General features: G+C 43.5%; 1 protein-coding gene and 1 long non-coding RNA gene across 3 annotated transcripts in view; one reads left to right on the top strand and one right to left on the bottom strand.

Annotated features, from left to right (window-relative positions):
- Nucleotides 1-666: 666 nt before the first annotated feature.
- ANAPC4 (anaphase promoting complex subunit 4) overlaps nt 667-22,002 on the bottom strand; it is a 36,882-nt gene continuing 15,546 nt past the window's right edge. The window contains exons 15-30 of one of the 2 annotated variants that reach the window (XM_081019921.1): nt 21,358-21,458; nt 21,229-21,280; nt 20,502-20,557; nt 19,048-19,094; nt 18,629-18,685; nt 17,293-17,349; nt 14,769-14,862; nt 11,888-11,985; nt 10,791-10,852; nt 9,886-9,924; nt 9,698-9,799; nt 9,396-9,473; nt 7,146-7,316; nt 4,679-4,802; nt 2,580-2,823; nt 667-899 (exon numbers count right to left, since the gene is read on the bottom strand). In XM_081019921.1, coding sequence (XP_080876047.1) covers nt 2,608-2,823; nt 4,679-4,802; nt 7,146-7,316; nt 9,396-9,473; nt 9,698-9,799; nt 9,886-9,924; nt 10,791-10,852; nt 11,888-11,985; nt 14,769-14,862; nt 17,293-17,349; nt 18,629-18,685; nt 19,048-19,094; nt 20,502-20,557; nt 21,229-21,280; nt 21,358-21,458 — 1,354 coding nt within the window. In that variant the 3' untranslated portion in view covers nt 667-899; nt 2,580-2,607. Of the gene's footprint in view, nt 900-2,579; nt 2,824-4,678; nt 4,803-6,781; nt 6,805-7,089; nt 7,317-9,395; nt 9,474-9,697; nt 9,800-9,885; nt 9,925-10,790; nt 10,853-11,887; nt 11,986-14,768; nt 14,863-17,292; nt 17,350-18,628; nt 18,686-19,047; nt 19,095-20,501; nt 20,558-21,228; nt 21,281-21,357; nt 21,459-22,002 lie in introns of those variants that run through there. The other variant, XM_081019922.1, reaches the window with a different exon arrangement.
- Nucleotides 14,014-21,299, top strand: LOC308484978. Its single transcript, XR_013990257.1, has 3 exons — nt 14,014-14,436; nt 16,026-16,142; nt 21,177-21,299. It is a non-coding gene; the product is annotated as an uncharacterized lncRNA (long non-coding RNA).

The raw sequence follows: 22,002 nt of genomic DNA, 5'->3' as shown, positions 1-22,002 counted from the left end.
TCCTAAAATAATAGTAAAACACTTTTGGGGGCAAGGAGTTGGCTTCTGAGCAACAGGCAAGCATTTCATAGTATTATAGATATTTTTTTCACATTTGAAAGCTTTAAAAAAACACACCCACCTTAGACTATAAATTAGATTTAGAAAACACCTAGACCAGTGGTTCCCAACTTTTGGCCATGCCCCACCTAAGCATCTCTAAAATCCTGGTGCCCCCCCCCCCCATGACACACACAGTGGTACCTCAGGTTAAGTACTTAATTCGTTCCGGAGGTCCGTTCTTAACCTGAAACTGTTCTTAACCTGAAGCACCACTTTAGCTAATGGGGGCCTCCCGCTGCCGCCGCGCCGCCGGAGCACGATTTCTGTTCTTATCCTGAAGCAAAGTTCTTAACCTGAGGTAATATTTCTGGGTTAGCGGAGTCTGTAACCTGAAGCGTATGTAACCCGAGGTACCACTGTAATTCTTATTATTCAAACAGTGAACTCCTATTCACGTGGAGGGAGCCTAAAAGGCCATTAACTTGGTCTAAACAAGCTTCAAATTGCCCCCCTAAAAAATCAAATGGTCTCGCTGTGGGGCGTGTGCCCCACGCTGGGAACCACAGACCTAAACTACAAATTAGTAAAACGTGGAATTGAAGGCACAAACCACAACACCGTCACTACAGAAAAAAATATCACTCTTTAATTTACCATCCATTACAAATACAGATGGGAAACGCCAAGTTTAAAGCCCATTTCTCATGTTGCAGTGGGACTGGAAGGGAAGCGTTAGAACCACAACGCTGTCTTAAGTTTAAAGGGCAGGTATGTGTTTACAGGATGAACTGGCTGCAGTTGGGTGTGTTTCTTCCAGCGCTGTACTTATTCAGGCAACTCAGAAGCAAGAAGCGGCACTGGGAAAAGAAAGGAAGAGTCAGGGATGCCTCCATACCCACAAAAGCCTTTTGTAAACTAGTCTGGGAGAGTAAAGCCATATTCCTCCTTTTTCTCTACAAAGCCACTTCCGAGCTAGGGAGGAGGTGGGGTTGCGGGCTTCACACCCCTTCTCACACTTGCAGAGGCTGGCTTCAGCCCCCGCGATACCAGGGAATCCTTGGACGCGTCATACCCCGAGCCAGCCAATCGGCTGGCCCAGGGGGCGTGGCCTCGCCTTACTTAGGTCTGGCGCGGCCGAGGCTCTCCCTCTTTCCCGCACCGCAGCTGACCTGGTTTTCCCTTCCCTCCCACCCGTTAGGCTAGGCTCTCTGACGTTGCTATGGACTTCGGTTGGTCGCCGTCAAGGGGCCTGGTAGGAATTTTCCCAACCGGCAGATTGGCACCAGCCACTTGGTTTTCGCCTACCTCGTAGCAAACCATCACAACTCCACGGTATTGGCGGTTAGGCATTGGTAGGGGTACTGTTGTATTGTTATGGAGATGAAGGGGGGGAAGGAGCGCCATCACCTTCCCCCAAAGCAAAGGGTAGTCCGGTAAAGGATTCCGGGGGGCGTGGCCTTGTCCTAAGCCTATGGAGGTGTGGGCCCATGGCATGCCCCCACGCGGTGACCCCGGGGGAGGTCCTAGTTGACGTGCCTCAGCAGGAGTCCCCCTACTGGTGGTTAACCCTCACCAGTCTTCAAGCATGCAGGCTGAAGCCGGTTAGTTGTTAGGACCAATGCCTAAGCCAATACCGCTCAATTCCTGTAATCAATAAAGTTGTGGCCTAATTTGACCCATTAACTCAAATTCTTGTGTCTTGTGTCTTTATTTCTGAGGGGGGAGGCGGGAACTTGCCACGCAACACATAAGAGCCTGGACAGAAACACTGGCCATCAAATAGGTTAGGGAACTGACTTTCTGCAGATCTGCCTTCATCTCAAGCCCTCCCAGCTCCCTTTTCCTCTTCCTGGAGTGGAGAAGTGGTTTTGTGTTGCATCCCTACTGGTGCTTATGGTCTGTTTTCTCCTAAACGAACCATAACCAGGGGTGCTAATCCAGGCATTCAGCTGTTTATTTCCCTGCTCCCAGAATGGAAGAGCGAAATTAGGCTTAAGACGCAAGCACCAGCATGCAGCTCCTGTACAAGCTACAGTGGTGCCTCGCAAGACGAAAAGAATCCGTTCCGCAAGTCTCTTTGTCTTGCGGTTTTTTCGTCTTGCAAAGCAAGCCCATTAGCGGTTTAGCGGATTAGCGCTATTAGCGGCTTAGCGGTCTTAGCGGATCAGCTGATAAGCGGCTTAGTGGCTTAACGGATCAGCTGTTAAGCGGCTTAGTGGCTTAACGGATCAGCTGTTAAGCGGATTAACGGATCAGCTGTTAAGCGGCTTAGCGATCAGCTGTTAAGCGGCTTAGCGGATCAGCTGATAAGCGGCTTAGCGGCTTGGGAAAAAGGGGGGGGGAAGGGAAAAAAACCCGCAGGAACTCGCAAGACATTTTCGTCTTGCAAAGCAAGCCCATAGGAAATTCGTTTTGCGAAGCACCTCCAAAACGGAAAACCCTTTCGTCTAGCGGGTTTTCCGTCTTGCGAGGCATTCGTCTTGCGGGGCACCACTGTAATTCCCCTAAGAATAGTTTATGGCCAGAGTTTTGCCCACCTGCAGCTAATGAACCGGGAGTTTTGTCTCACGCATTGAGACTCGATTCCTGTTCTCCTATTTCATCTGCTAATTCAGCAGAGCCAGCAAGGATGCTCTCTTCCTGGTTGCTCGTAGATGGGTGGGGCTCCTCTTCACCCACGCTTGCCTGAGGGACCATTTCTTCCTCCTCTTCCTCCTCCGCCTCTCCATCATCTTCCACGTCCATTTCAAACACTCGGATGTGCCGGAGGTTTGAACTTAGCTAGGGGAACATTTTAAAGATAGGTCTTATTTTACTAATCCGATAGCTGCCTTTATGGGCCAAGCCCACACAAGGCAGCGACAATAATATAAACGTTCAAAACGTAGTACAACAGGTAGTACAATATTGTTTCGGGGTTTTAAAGTGTTGGTGCTGACCTTTAAAGCCCTAAACGGCCTTGGTCCAGTATACCTGGAGGAGTGTCTCCACCCCCATTGTTCAGCCCGGACACTGAGATCCAGCGCCAAGGGCCTTCTGGTGGTTCCCTCGCTGCAAGAAGCAAAGCTACAGGGAACCAGGCAGAGGGCCTTCTCAGTAGTGGCACCCGCCCTGTGGAACGCCCTCCCGCCAGAAATCAGAGAACGACTACCAGACTTTTAGAAGACATCTGAAGGCAGTCCTGTTTAGGGAAGCTTTTTATGTTTGATGCATTACTGTATTTTAATATTTAGTTGGAAGCCGCCCAGAGTGGCTTGGGAAGCCCAGCCAGATGGGCGGGGTATAAATAATAAATTATATTATTATTATTATTATTATTATTATTACTACTTAGCCGAGATCTTTAAAGCTAAATCTAAAGTTGCCTGATTTATTCATTGGTGATTATCTATTGTATATGTTTATCTATTATATGTATATGTTTTATATTATCATATGTATTATATGTATATTGTATATGATTATCTATTGTATATTGAATATGATTATATATTGTATGTGTTTGGATTATCAATTTATTTGGATGACTTTTTATGATTTTATGATTTTGCTGTTTTAACTTGTGCCAAAAAAGGCTAGGAAAGAAAGTATGTTAAATATTTTGAATAATTGATATACAAATGATCGGCAGACAGGGAAGTGAAAGGTTTTTTTATCTTTTTATCTTTTAATCTGTTTTTTCTTTTTTCTTTCTTTGTATTTTATGATTGTTATTTTCTGATATTGCACTATTAATGTAATTTACATAAAATAAGTTACATACAGATAAGTGGCGGTCAGAAGGGAGGGGTCTGTGAGGGAGGCAGGCAAGAGTGGGTTTTTCTGAGGCTGTGAGACTGAGGAAAACTTCCCAGGTAGGAGCTGGGAAGACTCACTTCTTTGCATATGGAGATTAGGGTAGGATTAGAATAGAGGGATATATATATACAGTGGTACCTCGGTTTTCAAACTGTTCCAGAAGACCGTTTGAAAACCGAGGTGCAAAGGGCAGTCTGCAATTTCAGTGGGGAAAATTGGAAAAAAAACTGTTTGACTTCTGAAAAGCATTTGAAAATGAAAGCAATTACTTCTGTGTTTTCGGCGTTCAAAAACCGAAACATTTGGCTTCAGAGACGCTCGAAAACTGAGGTACCACTGTATATAATTATGTGTTTATATCTACTGTCTATTTCTCCTCTCTTTTCTTCCTTCCTCTGCCTTCCTCTTTTCTTTTGTCGTTTCTCTTTCTTCCTTTTCATTTCATTAGTCCTAGATATAATTTTATTGTGTTGTGAAAACTATAACAATTTCTGATTAAAAAATGTGGTACAATGATCATAAAACTTCAGAATCAAAGAAATACAATACATTACTTCAACCTACATAAAAAGCATTTGCAGAGCAATAGCCAAGAAGTTTTGTTCCCCATATCTTCACTGCAGCAGAATACTGTTCCTGTACCAATAGAGATGATAACTGAACTATTTTTACTATATAGGTTAATGCTCTTCATTGCTGAAGGAGTCGGTCCAATATCTTCACTCATGACCCCAGAAAAACAAGGCCTGCAGTCCTATACAAAATGACTTGAGAACGACTCCCAGTCAACACAGTGGTGTCAACGGTCAAATGCAAAATCTATCCATGGGATACTCACCACACAGGAAACTTTTCGGATGCCATTTACAGCAACATACTGGGCTTTCATGTTCTCCAATACCCTCCACTGACCCTCGATGGTGACAGACTGTGTAGGAATGTCCTCACATTGCATATCCAATCTAGTTAAGGCCAGAGAAGAAAGATGCTAAGACTACAAATTCCTTTTTAACTCCAAATGGAAATTTGAAACTTCACTCCAAGCATCCCCAACCTGCAGCCCTCCAGATGTTTTGGCCTACAACTCCCATGATCCCTAGCTAACAGGACCAGTGGTAAGGGATGATGGGAATTGTAGTCCAAAACATCTGGAGGGTCGAAGGTTGGGGATGCCTGCTTTAGTGTATGACCTAGATTTCATCACATACCGTATTTTTCGCTCTATAAGATGCACCAGACCATAAGACGCACCTAGTTTTTGGAAGAGGAAAACAAGGAAAAAACAATTCTGAAACCCAGAAGCCAGGAAAGCAAGGATTGCTGCGCAGCGATACCGCTTGCTGTCCTGGCTTATGGGATAGCCACCGAAGCCTCTCTCGGGCAGCGGGATGAAGGCTCCCCTGCCCGGGAGGGGCTTCGCACGGCTAAGGCTCCCCCAAGAGCCGCACTCCCTTTAAAAAGCGACCGGAGCCCTTCACCCTCCTTGGGGAAAAGCCCCCAAGAGCCGCACACATGCTCCACGTGGCTCTTTAAAGGGAGCGCTGAGCAGATCCTCCCGCCTGCACTCGCTCCATAAGACACACACATTTTCCCTTACTTCTTAGGAGGGGAAAAGTGCATCTTATAGAGCGAAAAATACGGTACATCTTTGTCACTGAATTTTCTCCTCTGCCATTTTTGCCCAAACCACTTCTTAAGACCCTGATTTCACTGCATGCCTTTGAAAAAAGCTGAAAATAAAATGTAAGGGGCAATGATATACTAATGAATGAGAAACAGACCCAGAGTTCAAACAGGGCAGCTTAACATAACAGCAGTTATCATTTATACAGTGCTTAGAATATTCAAAGTGAAATGAACCTCAGTTATCTTTTTACAATGACCGGGTAAGTTAGGCTGGTACGTATTTTATGTTCTCATGAATGCTCAGCTAATTCTTACACAGTTGCCAACTCTCTCAACACTGCTGGCAGGAGAGTGCAAATGTTGCAGAATTATGAATGCACACATCACCAGCTTTATTTTCCGCACACGTTCAGCACTAAATCTCAGGTTTCGCAAAATAGTCTACCTGAGACAATGGGACTAACACATTCCATAAACACAAGAATTTCCACTTATGCAACAGAAATCTTCCCCCTTCTCCCCATGTGTGCCCCACAACCTCTGCAAATCTGCTCCTGAGTGCTGGGGGTGGGGGGGAACCCAGAATAGAGGGTACATGGGGAGAAGGTTCTGTTGCACCAATGAAAATCCGTCGGAATGAGTTTGTTGGATATTGCCCCAATAGTGGAAGTTACCATACTTTTCTGTGTATGGGCCTAGGTTTTTTAACATTAAAATTATGTGGAAAACTGTGGGTCGTCTTATACACAGAGCAATCTCCCCCCTATTTTCTTAAATACGAATCCCTAAAAATAGGGGGTGTCTTATACATGGACGCGGGTGGCGCTGTGGGTTAAACCACAGAGCCTAGGACTTGCCAATCAGAAGGTCGGCAGTTCAAATCCCCGCGACGGGGCGAGCTCCCGTTGCTCGGGCCCTGCTCCTGCCAACCTAGCAGTTCGAAAGCACGTCAAAGTGCAAGTAGATAAATAGGTACCGCTCCAGCAGCAAGGTAAACAGCGTTTCTGTGCGCTGCTCTGGTTCGCCAGAAGCGGCTTAGTCATGCTGGCCACATGACCCGGAAGATGTACACCGGCTCCCTCGGCCAATAAAGCGAGATGAACACCGCAACCCCAGAGTCGGTCACTACTGGACCTAATGGTCAAGGGTCCCTTTGCCTTTACTATACATGGGGGCGTCTTATACACGGAAAAATACGGTATGTACAAGGAAGCTGCTTAAAGAACTACCTACAATGGCATTTAGGAAAGTTAAGAGCCACGCTTGACCCAAGAGAAACAACATTTTGCCATTTACTTGGGAATGTGCAGTCGTTTCAGTTCAGCTGTTTCTAACAGCCTAGGTAAAGGTAAAGGGACCCCTGACCATTAGGTCCAGTCGTGACTAAGCCGCTTCTGGCGAACCAGAGCAGCGCACGGAAACGCCGTTTACCTTCGCGCCGGAGCGGTACCTATTTATCCACTTGCACTTTGACATGCTTTCAAACTGCTAGGTTGGCAGGAGCAGGGACCGCACAATGGGAGCTCACCCTGTCGCGGGGATTCGAACCGCCGACCTTCTGATCGGCAAGTCCTAGGCTCTGTGGTTTAACCCACAGCGCCACCCGCGTCCCTTTCTAATAGCCTGCATCCTTCTTAATGCAAAAGGATTCAGATAAAAACTGGAAGTCCAATCCGTACCTTTGAGCAGAATTCCAGCTGAATTCCAAACCCTGGTTTTCCTCGGTATATACAGATGACAATGGCAACTGGGCCAAAATCCTCTCCTTTCCCTCTTGTTCTGAATTCTCCGCAAGGATTACCGTGATCGTTTCGTCGTCGTAGAAATGGGCATCGAGGCAACTGTAACAACTATAAGCAAGATAAGGCGAAAGCATTCTAGTTGTGGTCAAGGAAGTGATGCACACCAAGAAAACCATTCAGTGTGGAAATGTATTTTGCTGCAATACTCCTGCTGTTTTACCGTATTTCTCGCTGTATGGGACACACTTTTTCCCCTCCAAAAATGAAGGGGAAATGTGTGTGCGTCCTATGGAGCGAGTGCAGGGGGGAGGCAGGCAGGAAAAGCCCCCAAAAGCCGCACACAAGCTCCGTGCAGCTCTTGCGGGATTTTCCTCAGGAGGGACAAGGGCCTGACGCAGCCAGTCAGTCCCTTCTCCCTCCTCGTAGAAAAGCCCACAGGAGCCCGCGCTCCTTAAAGGGTGCACGGCTCCTGTGGGCTTTTGCGGGAGGTGGGGGTATTGCCATAGTCACGCGCCACCTCTCCAGCCGGGAGAGGGTGCGTGGGGCTAAAGAAGCCATAGCTCTGGGCTTCCCCGGCAGCCCTGCGAAGCTCCCAGAGCAACGGGAAGGCTGCGCACCTTTCTGCTGCTCCCCGACCTGCTCTTTGGGGCTGGTGGTGGGCTTTCCCCTGCCAGCCCCAAAGAGCAGGTCGAAAGGAATCTGAAGCCTGGAGAGCAAGAGGGGTCGGGGCGCACCGACCCCTCTCGCTCTCCAGGCTTCCAAGGTAGCCGCCTGAAGGCGACTGAATGCACCTTAAATGGCACCTTGTTTTAGAGGGGGGAAACAAGGGGGGGGGAATTCTCCCCCTCTCTGCGCAGCGCCTCCTGACGCTTCGCTGAAGGGGCGCTGGGCAGAGAGGGGGATATATATTTTTTCTTGTTCTCCCCCCTCTAAAACAAGGTGCGTCCTATAGAGCGAAAAATACGGTACTGGATATTTTGCTATAGCATCATGATCTCCGGCCACCACAAGCCAGAGACTGTGGTTTGTTTCGCCTCCAACAACCCACTTTCTGTAGCCAAGGAAGGGGAGAAGCGGGATAGTTCAGGAGATACAGCAGGAGCCTCTTAATTTCAGTGTTGTGGGTTCAAATCCCATGTTGGGCAAAAGATTCCTGCATTGCAGAGATTTGGACTAGATCACCCTCGGGTTTCCTTTCAACTCTACAGTTCCAGGATTCGATGATTCTTGTGGTTTGCGTGACACAATTTAGGTAACATTAAGCCAAGGATTGTGGTTTGTTTCCTCCCAGTGCTAGGGAAGATGAGCAAAGCATGTGTGGTTTGCCTATTTATGGTAAGTCACTGCTTATGACTTACTATGGTCAATGTGGCCTACATCAGAACAAACGTTTGCAAGCAGCTCAGAACAAAACATTGATCATTCCCTAAAATCTTGCCATCCTTCTTTTCTAGAATCAAGGGGCTTTATATGCCTAATCAAGTTACAGTGGTACCTTGGTTCTCAAACGCCTTGGTTCTCAAACTCCAAAAACCCAGAAGTAAGTATTCCGGTTTCTGAACGATTTTTGGAAGCTGAACATCCGATGCGGTTGTCAGCAATTGTTTCCGGGGCGCCTGCACCAATCATAAGCTGCGCCTTGGTTCTCAAACATTTTGGAAGTCAAACGGACTTCCGGAACGGATTAAGTTTGGCGTTTTTGTTTTTGCTATTTATTTTGCAATTTTGTTTTTGAGGCTTTTGGGGTTAATTTCTTTTTGTGACTGTGTGGAACCCAGTTCAGCTACTGATTGATTGATTGACTGTGTGAGTGCGGAAATAGATAAAAGCCTCCTATCCAAACAATGACTATCATCACTGCAGGGAAGAAAAAAATTAAATTTTCATTTTTATCACCTACAATACTGTCTTATTTATTTTATAGTACAGTGCACTGATTATTGCTTTCATTTTATGGATGAATGGTCTCGTTAGATAATAAAATTCATGTTAAATTGCTGTTTTAGGGGTTGTTTTTAAAAGACGGGAACGGATTAATTCGTTTTGCATTACTTTCTATGGAACACTTTGGTTTTGGAATGGACATCCGGAACGGATTCAGTTTGAGAACCAAGGTACCACTGTATAATTTGGTGAAGTTACTATATGGCTAGCTTTTGAAAGTTAGGCATTTTTAGATATACCAACCTTGTTCCTGAATTTTCATTAATACTGCTGTTTAGAAAATTTCCAAAATCAACAGCGAGTAGCCCATTATCAGCAGACCTAAGATGGAAAAAATTACCATATGAACCAAATCTTTGGCAATTTACACAGACATTACATGATATGTGAAAATGCACAGCTAAATGAATCAATGAAACTGTTATCTAGGCCTGTGCTATGCAATGAAAGTGTCTTTGCAGAACTACATCTAGATGTAAACAAAAAATTAAAATTAAAACAAATCCAACGGAAATGCTTTAAATACACCTTTTATTCCATCATACCTTGAAGTGTCTGTATGCCTCTTCAATATGTATATTTTAGATATGGAGCTTTCTAACATCGTGAACAAAACGTAATGCAAATTGGATGATTTATCATTCCACCTGCAATGATAATTTGGATACCCGTAAGTAAAAAATAAACCGTAACACCTGGTGAATAGAATGTAGAAAAATAGTTACATGCTCACAAAAAGGGCAACTTGAAGAGCTGAGATGTTGGATCCTCACTAAAGTGGAAAAGAAAGAAGAACATGAGAAGAATATTTATTATTTAATTCCGAGGGCAGTGGACAACATTAAAAACGTATTTTACATCGCATGATATGCAAATCCTATATGCAAATAGCAGATTCATTCTCAGAGTGCGTCCTCATGTGAGCAGCATGGGCAAGAGGGAGGTATTATGTCAGCACAAGGTCAACACAATTCAAGGTGTTGATGTTGACCTTTAAAGCCCTAAATAGCCTCGGCCCAGTATACCTGAAGGAGCGTATCCACCTCCATCGTTCTACCCGGACACTGAGGTCCAGCTCCAAGGGCCTTCTGGCGGTTCCCTCGCTGCGAGAAGTAAGGTTACAGGGAACCAGGCAGAGGGCCTTCTCGGTAGTGGTGCCCGCCCTGTGGAACGCCTTCCCACCAGATGTCAAAGAGAAAAATAACTACCAAACTTTTAGAAGACATCTGAAGGCAGCCCTGTTTAGGGAAGTTTTTCATGTTTAATAGGTTATTGTATTTTAGTGTTTTGTTGGAAGCCGCCCAGAGCAGCTGGGGAAACCCAGCCAGATGGGCCGGGTATAAATGATAAATTATTATTATTATTATTATTACAGTAATACCAAAAAACAATTTAAAAAACTTCAGAAAAATATTGAATAAGGTGACTACCAAACCCACAAACAGTCCCATGAAGACTGGGCATGCTCAGTGGGTACAGAATGGTGACTTACTGATGGAAGGAAACAATGGGAAAGAGAGAATGAAGAATCCTGGAAGACAACGTGGCTGGTAAACTCAGAAGCAATACTCCAGCACTTCCAACATTTTGTTCTAAGTCGAACTTGGAAAAAGCTATTCCTTATTGCAAAAGCCCTACCTTTTGGATGCTTTGTACAAAGGCATACAAAACGCCTCGTGCACGGATTTCCCAACCACATCCTAGAGAGAAGGACGAAAAGCATTAAAGCAGTAGGGAGAAATTAGTGGCAGCAACACACCCACCGACACGGAGAGAGCAAATTTGGCCCAGGACTGTGAATTTGACAACAGATAGGACTCGCGTACGTTTTAAATCCTGTGGGATTATTATTCTAGCATTCAAAACAAACAGAGCTACACAACAGAAGCTGACTGCCCACAGGACACAATCTAGGTAACAACAAGAAGAAAGGAGGTTTCAAGTTTATGCAATGCTGTGAATTCTAGTGGTTTTGCTATCTGAATCCCGTCCTTCTTCCACATGCATAAAAAGAATGGAAATCTTAAGGCCAGATCCAGCCTGGGCAGATGCAGTCACAGCTGCTGTTTGCCTAAATGCTGGCAACAGTCCTGCGCATATTATTATTATTATTATTTACCACCCTTCATCACAAGATCACAGGACGGTTCACAGGGAAAAAATATGAGGTAAAAACACAAGTAAACAGTCAAAACAGAAGCAACAAAACAATAAACCCCCTCCCATAAGCACATTTAAATGGATGTAGAATATTAATCAGCCTTATGAAAAAAAATACAAATACAAAATGACATATAACAATTAATAACAATTTAAAACCACCCCACCCCAAATAACCAACACCCACCCAAGTTAAAACCCCATCTCCATTAAGCCATAATCTGTGGAGGACTTAACATTATTGCTCTATAATTCTGGGTCATGAAGAAGAGACTTCAGACTCTCTTACTTAAAATGCAGAACGCTATTATTAATAATGATTTCATTTCTATACTGCTTTTTATTTTTAGGGGAAGGGAATCTATTAATGCTACAAATCTGAGAGTTTGAACCCCAGCGAGTCTACTTAGCAGGAAACAGGGCGTGGGCAAGCCACCACCTGCAACTTTGGCATTTCGGCCAACGGCTGGATTCCGCAGAGGGAAACTTCATTCGTGCAACCTGCTTTTAAAAACAGATGAAAACAACGGCGTTGCTTGCCGAAACTCAAACCCGACCAACGACCGAATACTTACAGCCGGCTTTTGTAGGCACTGGTCGATAATTCCCTCCATCCGCCTTTTGACAAAATGCAAGGACTTCTGAGGGTAGTATGGAAACAGCAACGGGCTTTCTGGAAATAAAGAGGCAAATTAATTACGCTTGGATGAAGTTAGATGGACCTGTGAACAGAAACTCTGTTTCCCCAATTCACTCCTATTAAGGCAAACATTGCCAACAAAGGTCTGTATAGTTAAAGCTATGGTTTTCCCAGTAGGGATGTATGGAAGTGAGAGCTGGACCATAAAGAAGGCTGATCGCCGAAGAATGGATGCTTTTGAATTATGGTGCTGGAGGAGACTCTTGAGAGTCCCATGGACTGCAAGAAGATCAAACCTCTCCATTCTGAAGGAAATCAGCCCTGAGTGCTCACTGGAAGGACAGATCCTGAAGCTGAGGCTCCAATACTTTGGCCACCTCATGAGAAGAGAAGACTCCCTGGAAAAGACCCTGATGCTGGAAAAGATGGAGGGCACAAGGAGAAGGGGACGACAGAGGACGAGATGGTTGGACAGTGTTCTCGAAGCTACCAACATGAGTTTGACCACTGCGGGAGGCAGTGGAAGACAGGAGGGCCTGGCGTGCTCTGGTCCATGGGGTCACGAAGAGTCGGACACGACTAAACACCTAAACAACAACAAGGCAAACATACAGCCTGTGGATCAAAGCCTCTTTCAGTTTGGTTCTCCGCCCCCCCCCCATTAGTTTTTCGGCTATAAACTCAGAGAAGAACATGCCTAGACAATACCACTGTTTGGTAACAGCATTTATTCTTGCTGCCATTTGCCCTTCAACTCCCAGAGGGCCAGTTTGACAGCGGCTCACACGAAGCGAGAAAGAACTCTAGGACTCCAGTCATAATTACTATGACTGGGAAACAGTGTGTTCTGCCCACCTCCAGACAAAATGGAGACACAAAAGATACAATTCGTGCTTCAATTCAGGTCTTGTCTCGTGTGAAAAACACGCTTTTAAAAAACTTTTATTTATTTTTTTAAATTGCTCTCCCAATTTAAGTAAGTCCGCCATTACTACCTGCATACTGTCGAGCCTTCTCGATGGTGGCACCTGCCCTGTGGAACGCCCTCCCATCAGATGTCAAGGAAATAAACAACTATCTGGCTTTTAGAAGACATCTGAAGGCAGCCCTGTTTAGGGAAGTTTTCAATGTTTGATGTTTTATTGTGTTTTTAATATTCTGTTGGGAGCCGCCCAGAGTGGCTGGGGAGGCTCAGCCAGATGGGCGGGGAATAAATATTATTATTATTATTATTACTATTATTATTATTGAGTGTGGCTTTGACAAGGGTGGTTTTGGAACAATTTGGTGATTTATGGAACCTCTGTTATAAGTTAGAGGCAGGACTGAGGTAGCAACTTAATTATGCTGACCATATGGACATTGGGGGATGGGAAACAATTATTAACAACTGATTGGTGGGGTAGGAAACTTGGGGGAAAAAGACTGGCAACCAATGCGCCCCTTTGGTTTCAATAGTACATGGGTAAAGGTAAAGGTAAAGGTAAAGGTAAAGGTAAAGGTAAAGGGACCCCTGACCATTAGGTCCAGTCGTGACCAACTCTGGGGTGCAGTGCTCATCTCGCTTTATTGGCCAAGGGTACAGCTTCTGGGTCATGTAGCCAGCATGACTAAGCCGCTTCTGGCAAACCAGAGCAGCGCACGGAAACGCCGTTTACCTTCCCACCGGAGTGGTACCTATGTATCTACTTGCACTTTGACGTGCTTTCGAACTGCTAGGTTGGCAGGAGCAGGGACCGAGCAACGGGAGCTCAACCCGTCGCGGGGATTCGAACCACCGACCATCTAATCGGCAAGTCCTAGGCTCTGTGGTTTAACCCACAGCGCCACCCGTGTCCCACTACATGGGTAGATAAGTCGTAAAAGTCTGGGACACAAGTTTCCATGGCCCTCTAGCAACTATGGTAGCTCATTTACGAGAAGAAAGCCTCCTAGAGCAAAATATACATAGAAGGCTTAGATTAAGTGGTATACAGAAAGCGGAAATAAATTAATTATAAACACTACAAAACCCTCTAAGATATGTGCATAAATTGAAGTTATCTCCTTCGCTACCCATGCAGTAAGGAACCCTGGTTTTCTAACAGCTTAATTCTCGAATGTTTTGGCTCCCAAGCCTTCTGCAAACCCAGAAATGACTGTTCCGGTTTGCGAACTATTTTTGGAACCCGAACGTCTGACGGGGCTTCCGCAGCTTCCAATTGGCTGCAGGAGCTTCTTGTAGCCAATCAAAAGCCGCACTTTGCTTTCCGGACATTTTGGAAGTCAAGCGGAATTCCGGAACGGATTCCGTTCAAATTCAAAATGTACAACTGCACTGTGAAAACAGGCTGTCAAAAACTGGGTTCTGAAAAGAAAATATTTTGGAACAGCATACTTCTTAGGGTTGTGTCTGTACTGGATACATCCAACTGGTGGAAATGAAATTCGCATTCAAATGTCACAATTTCATCTAAAGAAATCAGTTATTGATGAAAAAGCAAGGTAAGATTATATAACTGTGTTATTTTTACTGTTCTTAGCCGCTCTGAGCCCGGCTTCGGCTGGGGTGAGCAGGATATAAATTATTATTATTATTATTATTATTATTATTATTACTACTGAGACTGAATGAAATGTTTAAATGGAAGGACTTGGTGAACAGACACTTAGTTTGGCAGTTCGACCTCAACTGCCTTCCCCTTTTGAACAAACACACTTGCTCACTCACTTGTAAGAACAATGCTAAATCTATACTATGCCATATTAAACAACTGTACTTGAATGCTTGCAGTCTCATCATCTTCAGCTCATCGGGTAATAAGAGAATGAAGTACCTTTGAGATGGTTGCTATTTTGGAGGAAGTTAAACCATTGGTTTCCTTCTGTGTTAGGTGGGGACACGAGGTCATCGTCCTCATCTTTCAAATACTGGAGAACAAGACAAGACAAGTTTATATCTCAACGATGTTGGGAAAATATGACCAGAAGTTTCGATTTCAAATAGATAACATACTAAAGACAGTTTTTTGACCTTTTTCTTAGGGCTTTAGAATGTGTTTTATTTTCCAGTAATCAGTTTACTTAAAATAACCTGTTATCTTAGTTTATCAGAGATGGTTATAAACCTTTGCTCTATGAAACTATCATCTACAACTAGACTCTCGTGATTGTGAGGAGCTACCGTATTTTTCGCTCTATAAGACGCACCAGACCACAAGACAAACCTAGTTTTTGGAGGAGGAAAATAAGAAAAACATATTCTGAATCTCAGAAGCCAGAACAGCAAGAGGGATCACTGCGCAGTGAAAGCAGCAATCCCTCTTGCTGTTCTGGGTTCTGGGATAGCTGTGCAGCATGCATTCGCTCCATAAGACGCACACACATTTCCCCTTACATTTTAGGAGGGAAAAAGTGAGTCTTATAGAGCAAAAAATACGGTAATTAAATGAGCAATTTGTTCACTCTCCTTCGTGAAGAATCCAGAGTAAGTGGAAATGCTTATGTATAATTTTGTATTCATTAACTTTTGACATAGTAAATGGTTTTGTTTTGTTTTTAAAGTTTTTTTTGGGGGGGACTACTGTTCTCTCAAAAGAACTTCTTAATTTACCAAGGGATTTACAGAGAAATTCTGCAAGTGTCTACTCAGAAGTAAGCCTAACTGAGTTCAATGACACATACTTTTGAGTAGACATTTATAGAATGTCACTGTAAATCTTTTGGGGAAAAGATTAACTATCCTTCCCTCCTGCTTGCTACTTTCCCCTGCAACTTGGACCCTCATCAGTGCAGCTGCTCAGAGGCTGAGCTGTTAAAAAAACCTTCAGGGGACATAAAATGTCTTCTGTTCTTAAGACTTTTGACAATCCCAAGGTTTTCTTCAAATCTGCTAAGGCGGAAGTTCTAAGCATACTTGCTAGGAAATAAACTCCTCCAAAGTCAACGAGATCTTTCCCCCTGAGTAAATCAAGTAGGACGGAATGACCAATCCTTTGCAATGTGGTGCATCTGCTGAGAATGCTGTCTGGAGAGATTAGGGTCTGCTATCAAGCTATTGGCAAGCCCAGCTCTCTTTTTTTAATCTTTTACAGTCATCTGCAAGAGGGTGACTCATGAGATCACTTCTGTGATGCAAGGAAGAGGTCAGAAATGGAAAAAACCCCCAGAGTTGCTGCACATCTAGAGAACAGAGAAGAACTGGAGGGGGGGTGCGTTGCAAAGGTTCCAGAGTAGTTTAATGCTGTATTCTGTTTTCAATATTCGGTTGGCAGCCGCCCAAAGTGGCTGGGGAAACCCAGCCAGATGGGTGGGGTATAAATAATAAATTATTACAGTGGTACCTCTGGATGCGAACGGGATCCGTTCCAGAGCCCTGTTCGCATCCTAAAACGAACACAACCTGCGTCTGCGCGTGTCGCAATTCGCCGCTTCTGCGCATGATATCATTCTGAGCGTCTGCGCATGCGGCGAAACCTGGAAGTAACGCGCTCCGCTACTTCCGGATCGCCGCAGAGCGCAACCCGAAAATATTCATCCCGAAGCTACTTCAACCCGAGGTACAGTGGTACTTCAGGTTAAGTACTTAATTTGTTCCAGAGGTCCGTACTTAACCTGAAACTGTTCTTAACCTGAAGCACCACTTTAGCTAATGGGGCCTCCTGCTGCCGCTGCGCCGCCAGAGCACGATTTCTGTTCTCATCCTGAAGCAAAGTTCTTTACCCGAGGTACTATTTCTGGGTTAGCGGAGTCTGTAACCTGAAGCGTATGTATCCTGAAGCGTATGTAACCTGAGGTACCACTGTATGACTGTATTATTATTATGTGACAGTTTCTGCCGTGTCTGAGTTATGTAAATAGGTAAGAACAGCGTTTTGATGAAGGACCATTTAAGTCACACCTGCGTCAACCTGGAGCCACTTGTACCCAGCCATCATCAGAACAGCTGACAGAATCCCCCACGCCAGTTAACAATTTCTAAACCACACGGCAGCACTGAGAAAATGCATGCATATTCTGGGGGGTCTGAGGAACACACAATATAGGCCAGCAGTCAGTGAGATGCCTCAAGGAAGCCCGTTAGCATATTCTGAAGGCCCTCGCCTATTTTTGTTCTCAATATTATTTAGATTTATTGTATGTTGTTATAAATATTGAGAGTAAGGAGTGGGAAAGCTTGCCAGCGAAGCACGTTCGTTCACATAAATTCATCTGATTTGCTTAAACGGATTCCAGAATGCTGAACGTGGCTTTACAGAGCGATAGGCTATCCCTGCCATTAGCTCCGACCTGCAGAAGATATTTCCTTCAGCAGCTCATTTGCCCAACTCCCTGTCTTAACAAAGAGACTTGATTCATTACCTGACCAACTCTTTCTACATTAAAGTATTTCCCTTTACGATTGTAGAGCTCAGGTGCCTAAAAAAAAGCAAACAAACATGGAATGCAATGTATATTTTATTTTAAGTGGAAACGTGAAGAATTATTAAGATAGCTAACTCCCAAGGTCCCACATTCAATTATATCACAGCCTCGGTGGGATATGTATCAGAAGGAGGCAAGTTAGCTTCCAAATACCCCCAGGCCTTGAGATCTGCAGTTGGTGGTGAAATAGCGCAGAGCCTTCTCCACAGTGGCACCCAAATTACTGAACTGCCTCCTGATTGAGGTATGATTGGCCCCCCTCAGTACTGTCTTTTAGGTACCCTTTTAAAAATACAGTAGATTTATTATTCTAGTTAAGAGAACCGAAACACACAAACACACACGTGTATATATTTGAGAAATACTACATATAGCAACTTTATACTATATAGATTACATGGATAACTGTTGCCCTGGAATGTTATCATTCCAAAATAAAATAAAGACCATTGCTCTATCCGTTCATGACTTTCTCTGCTACAGTACATCAATTTGGTCATTATTCCAGGCATCCCCATTTTTCCAATCCATTCTGAAACTAAAGGGGTTGCATTTGTGTTCAAGCTTTTGCAAGAAGTACTCTCATAGCAGAAAGCAAATGTAATGTTACTTCCAGGTCCTCTTCCTGTACTGGGTTCTTACAATAACTGAATAATGGCATATTGGGTTATCCAATTATTTCTGTGCTGAAATTACAAATCATCCTCCCAAAAAAATAGGTGTCTTGTGTCTTCAACATTTACTCGGTACTGCTAAGTGTATCTGACTTAATCTGTGAGGTGTTAAGAACTATTTGTACAGTAACATTTTATAGATTCCCCCAGTACCATGGATATAATCTTGGTAGTAACTTAAGTCTTCTAGATTCTTTTAAAAAGCACATTTATTTCCTCAAGCTGTGGGAAAAGCTGAGCCACTATAGTTTTACCTGTTTTGAGTCTGAAATGGTTCTCTGTCATTAATTTGTATTACTATCAAGTTTTATTTTGTTTTAAGATGTTTCACAGTTATGTTTATATAGTGTTATAGACCACCCTGAGATTTTTGGAGGAAGGGTGGTCTATAAATAAATCACAATAACCCAAACGCACATTTATTTCTCCCTTCAAATGTATGAGCAGAAATCTGCTTTCTAAATTCAGATCTCCTTTGCTGACCTGAACAGATGTATCTGTTTGCTTTCACTTGAAAGAACAAAAAACTCGAAGTCAGCTAGATCATGTGCAAATGTAATAATTTACTCACAGTAGCCAGTCAAATAAAAAAAACTTACCTCATTGAAATGTTCAGTAAGAAAATCAGCAACAAAAGTAATATCTTTCTGAGTCATCTTTGAGAAACAAGAGAGAAAACTCTGAATTCACATTTTAAAAATCAGCCGCCAAAATTCTGCAAGCAGGAGCTTCAAAATTAAAATCGTTCTCTTTAAAAGAACATGAAAATTACTGAATACAAAACAATAATACAGAAGCAGATCAAACAAGAAAGCACAACCCTAATTAACATTAAAATGTCAATAATACTCTGTGAGCAACCATGTCAATTTCATTCTTTGTCAATATTTAATTTAGTTAAGGGGGCTAGATATAACTGGATTGCTGTTGTACATTTCTAATTGGATACGGTGTAATGGTATTGCCTTTAAATACATGTAGGAAATGGAACATACATGACAGAGCACAGAAATACTACCTTGTTCAGCTCTGGAGGGACATGATCTTCTGACATCCTCAGCATGGCTGGAAAATTTAAAAAAGAGAGAGATTACCAGGACAGCGCAATAATTTCCATTCCACTGCCCTTGCTTCCAAAAGAGAGAAGATTTCACCAAAATACAGCAATGATAAAACATAGTAATTATACCCGCTTGAAAATGTCACAACGGCAGCAGCAGCAGCATGCCATAGTTATTTTTTTCTGTATCTCTTTGTGTAAAATACGAAGGACTACTTGCTCAGGGACAATATTTAAAACTCAAAAGACCTATCAACATTGCCAGCTCTGGGAGGATGAGATGGACAATAACTTGCTCTCCCCTAAACCCCTTCACTCCAAGTGGAAAACTTAAGACTATTCTGCCCCCCCTTCTCAGTTCCACTTGTCCTTCTTCTTGAAAGTCCAGCCCTTCTGGGCACGGGAAGGAATCACTGGGAGACCATGGCTTCCCCTCCACAGCCCTAAGCTATCTTCAGAAAGGAAATGGATGGCATTTCCTATTTCATGATGTCCCTGTTGGTGGGAACTAGGCGACTTTACAGTCTTTACTTTACAGTGGTACCTCAGGTTAAGTACTTAATTCGTTCCGGAGGTCCGTTCTTAACCTGAAACTGTTCTTAACCTGAAGCACCACTTTAGCTAATGGGGCCTCCTGCTGCTGCGCCGCCGGAGCACAATTTCTGTTCTCACCCTGAAGCAAAGTTCTTAACCCGAGGTACTATTTCTGGGTTAGCGGAGTCTGTAACCTGAAGCGTATGTAACCTGAGGTACCACTGTATTTTCTCCTCAGAAATGAAAGGCAGCCACCCAACCTATTTACCCTTTAAATAGGTTGGGTGGCTTCCTTTCATTTCTGAGGAGAAAAAAAGTAAAGACTTGTCCATGTGGAGTCGCCTAGTAAAGGACCCCTGGACGGTTAAGTCCAGTCAAAGGCGACTATGGGGTTGCGGCGCTCATCTTGCTTTCAGGCCGAGGGAGCGGGCGTTTGTCCACAGAAAGCTTTCCGGGTCATGTGGCCAGCATGACTAAACCGCTTCTGGTGCAACATGACACCATGATGGAAGTCAGAGCGCATGGAAATGTTATTTATCTTCCCACCACAGTGGTACCTATTTATCTACTTGCACTGGTGCGCTTTCAAACAGCTAGGTTGGCAGGAGCAGGGACCGAGCAACGGGAGCTCACCCCATTGTGGGAATTCGAATCACCAACCTTCTGATTGGCAAGCCCAAGAGGCTCAGTGGTTTAGACCACAGCGCCACCCGCATCCCCTTACCCAACCTATTACGGCAGAACTAACTATGCTCCCTGGTGGCAAATAAGCTAATAAGATTCAGATCTATCCCTTCATGTGCATAGGTTTCCATTTTTCAGTTACGCTTCATGAAATCGAACCCTGGTTTATATCATTAGCACTAATTTTTCCTCACCTACATATAGCCACCGGAAAAAAGCTTTGAAGTTCTTCATACTGCTGTCTATAACTCTGTAGAAAGAAAGAATAGAAAGGGCATTAAAACCTATTCCAAATGCTACCCGGACTGAAAGGTGTTTCTAAAGCCCACCTCCCTCGTTAGAATTTCCTTCCATGCGAGCAGTTCCACACACTGAAAGGTACGTCATCGCTTCAATATCATTAATATAATGCAACCTTATAAATATGTTCATCAGACGTTACTAGCTTGCAACCTTTTTGCTAGTCTGTTCCACTTCTATAGAGAGAGGAGTGAGAGGGATCTTTCACTCATCTAGCAGACTTCTTGCTGAAATCTTCATTTTTACGCAATATTATAAGGTGCAGGATTCAGTCCCTTTTTGCATCTGTCAAGAGAGAAGGGATGGAATATTCCATCCTTCCTCTGCCAACCTGCCAGCATGGAATTCTATGTACATATGCAATTCCTGATATCTTCTGGCTAGCAGGCTGGTGCTTAAATACAAGTCCGATATAGTGCTTCTGAAAAGTCATAGTGCCGCTTATGCACTATCAGTAATATTTACAGCAAAATATCGGTCAGGATCTTCACAGAAAGGTGATGACTAAGTTGTACAGACTAAGTTGCATTTTGGACAACAACAAACATTTGCTCCCAACATTTCAACAGGAAACCAAAGTCTAAAAATGCTTTGCATCCGACAAGCTAGATGAATACGTACTGAAGCAACTCATTTGCTTTAAGGATGAAGGAGCCCACCGCAGTAATAGCTTCTGTAAAGAGAGAACAGTTATTTAACATCAGCTGAGTTGGCGATCAACACGCTAGCCAGAAAGCTAATAATATGTACCTTCGATTCCTGTTGCATCCAGTCCAAGAGACTCATACTTTTGTTTCCACAATGCCATTCCTTTCAGTTCACTGAGATGGTAAAGCAAAGCCTCTGAGCCGCTAGCAAAGCAAGGCAGCAAAAACATTTCAGTGAAGGAGCTGCTACCACACACAACAAAGCATCATTATTAAAGAATAATAATCTGGAATATTTGACAGACTGAAGGAAACCAAGCAAAATACAAGTGATTTATAGTTTATATATGATGTTTGGTCCACGGTTACTCCTGACATGAGAAAACTTGGTATACTTATTTGTATAGCAGTATTCTTGTTTATAAAACCCAATAAAATAAATAAGAAAGAAAGAAAGATGTTTGGTTTCATTCTGCTTTTAATTTTAATGTTGCTTTATTATGCTGTTAGCTAACTTGACAGCTCCACAGAGTTATGCTTTGCTGGGGTAAAAGTAAAAAAATAAGTTTAAATTCTGCCTAACTAGGTTGTTACTCGTATAGTGTGATATATGAGTGTTAATAACACTTCATGTAGACTCAATGAAATCAATAAATCCACTAATTTCAAGGGGTCTACTCTGAAAACGGCTAATGTTGGTTATCACTCATACTCTGCCCAAGCTAGGATTTCCTTGCATAAGTGAGAA

This window comes from Podarcis pityusensis, assembly GCF_964106645.2.
Source record: "Podarcis pityusensis genome assembly, chromosome: 9".
Lineage (NCBI taxonomy): Eukaryota > Metazoa > Chordata > Lepidosauria > Squamata > Lacertidae > Podarcis > Podarcis pityusensis.
This window is presented reverse-complemented; position numbering and strand designations above follow the sequence as displayed.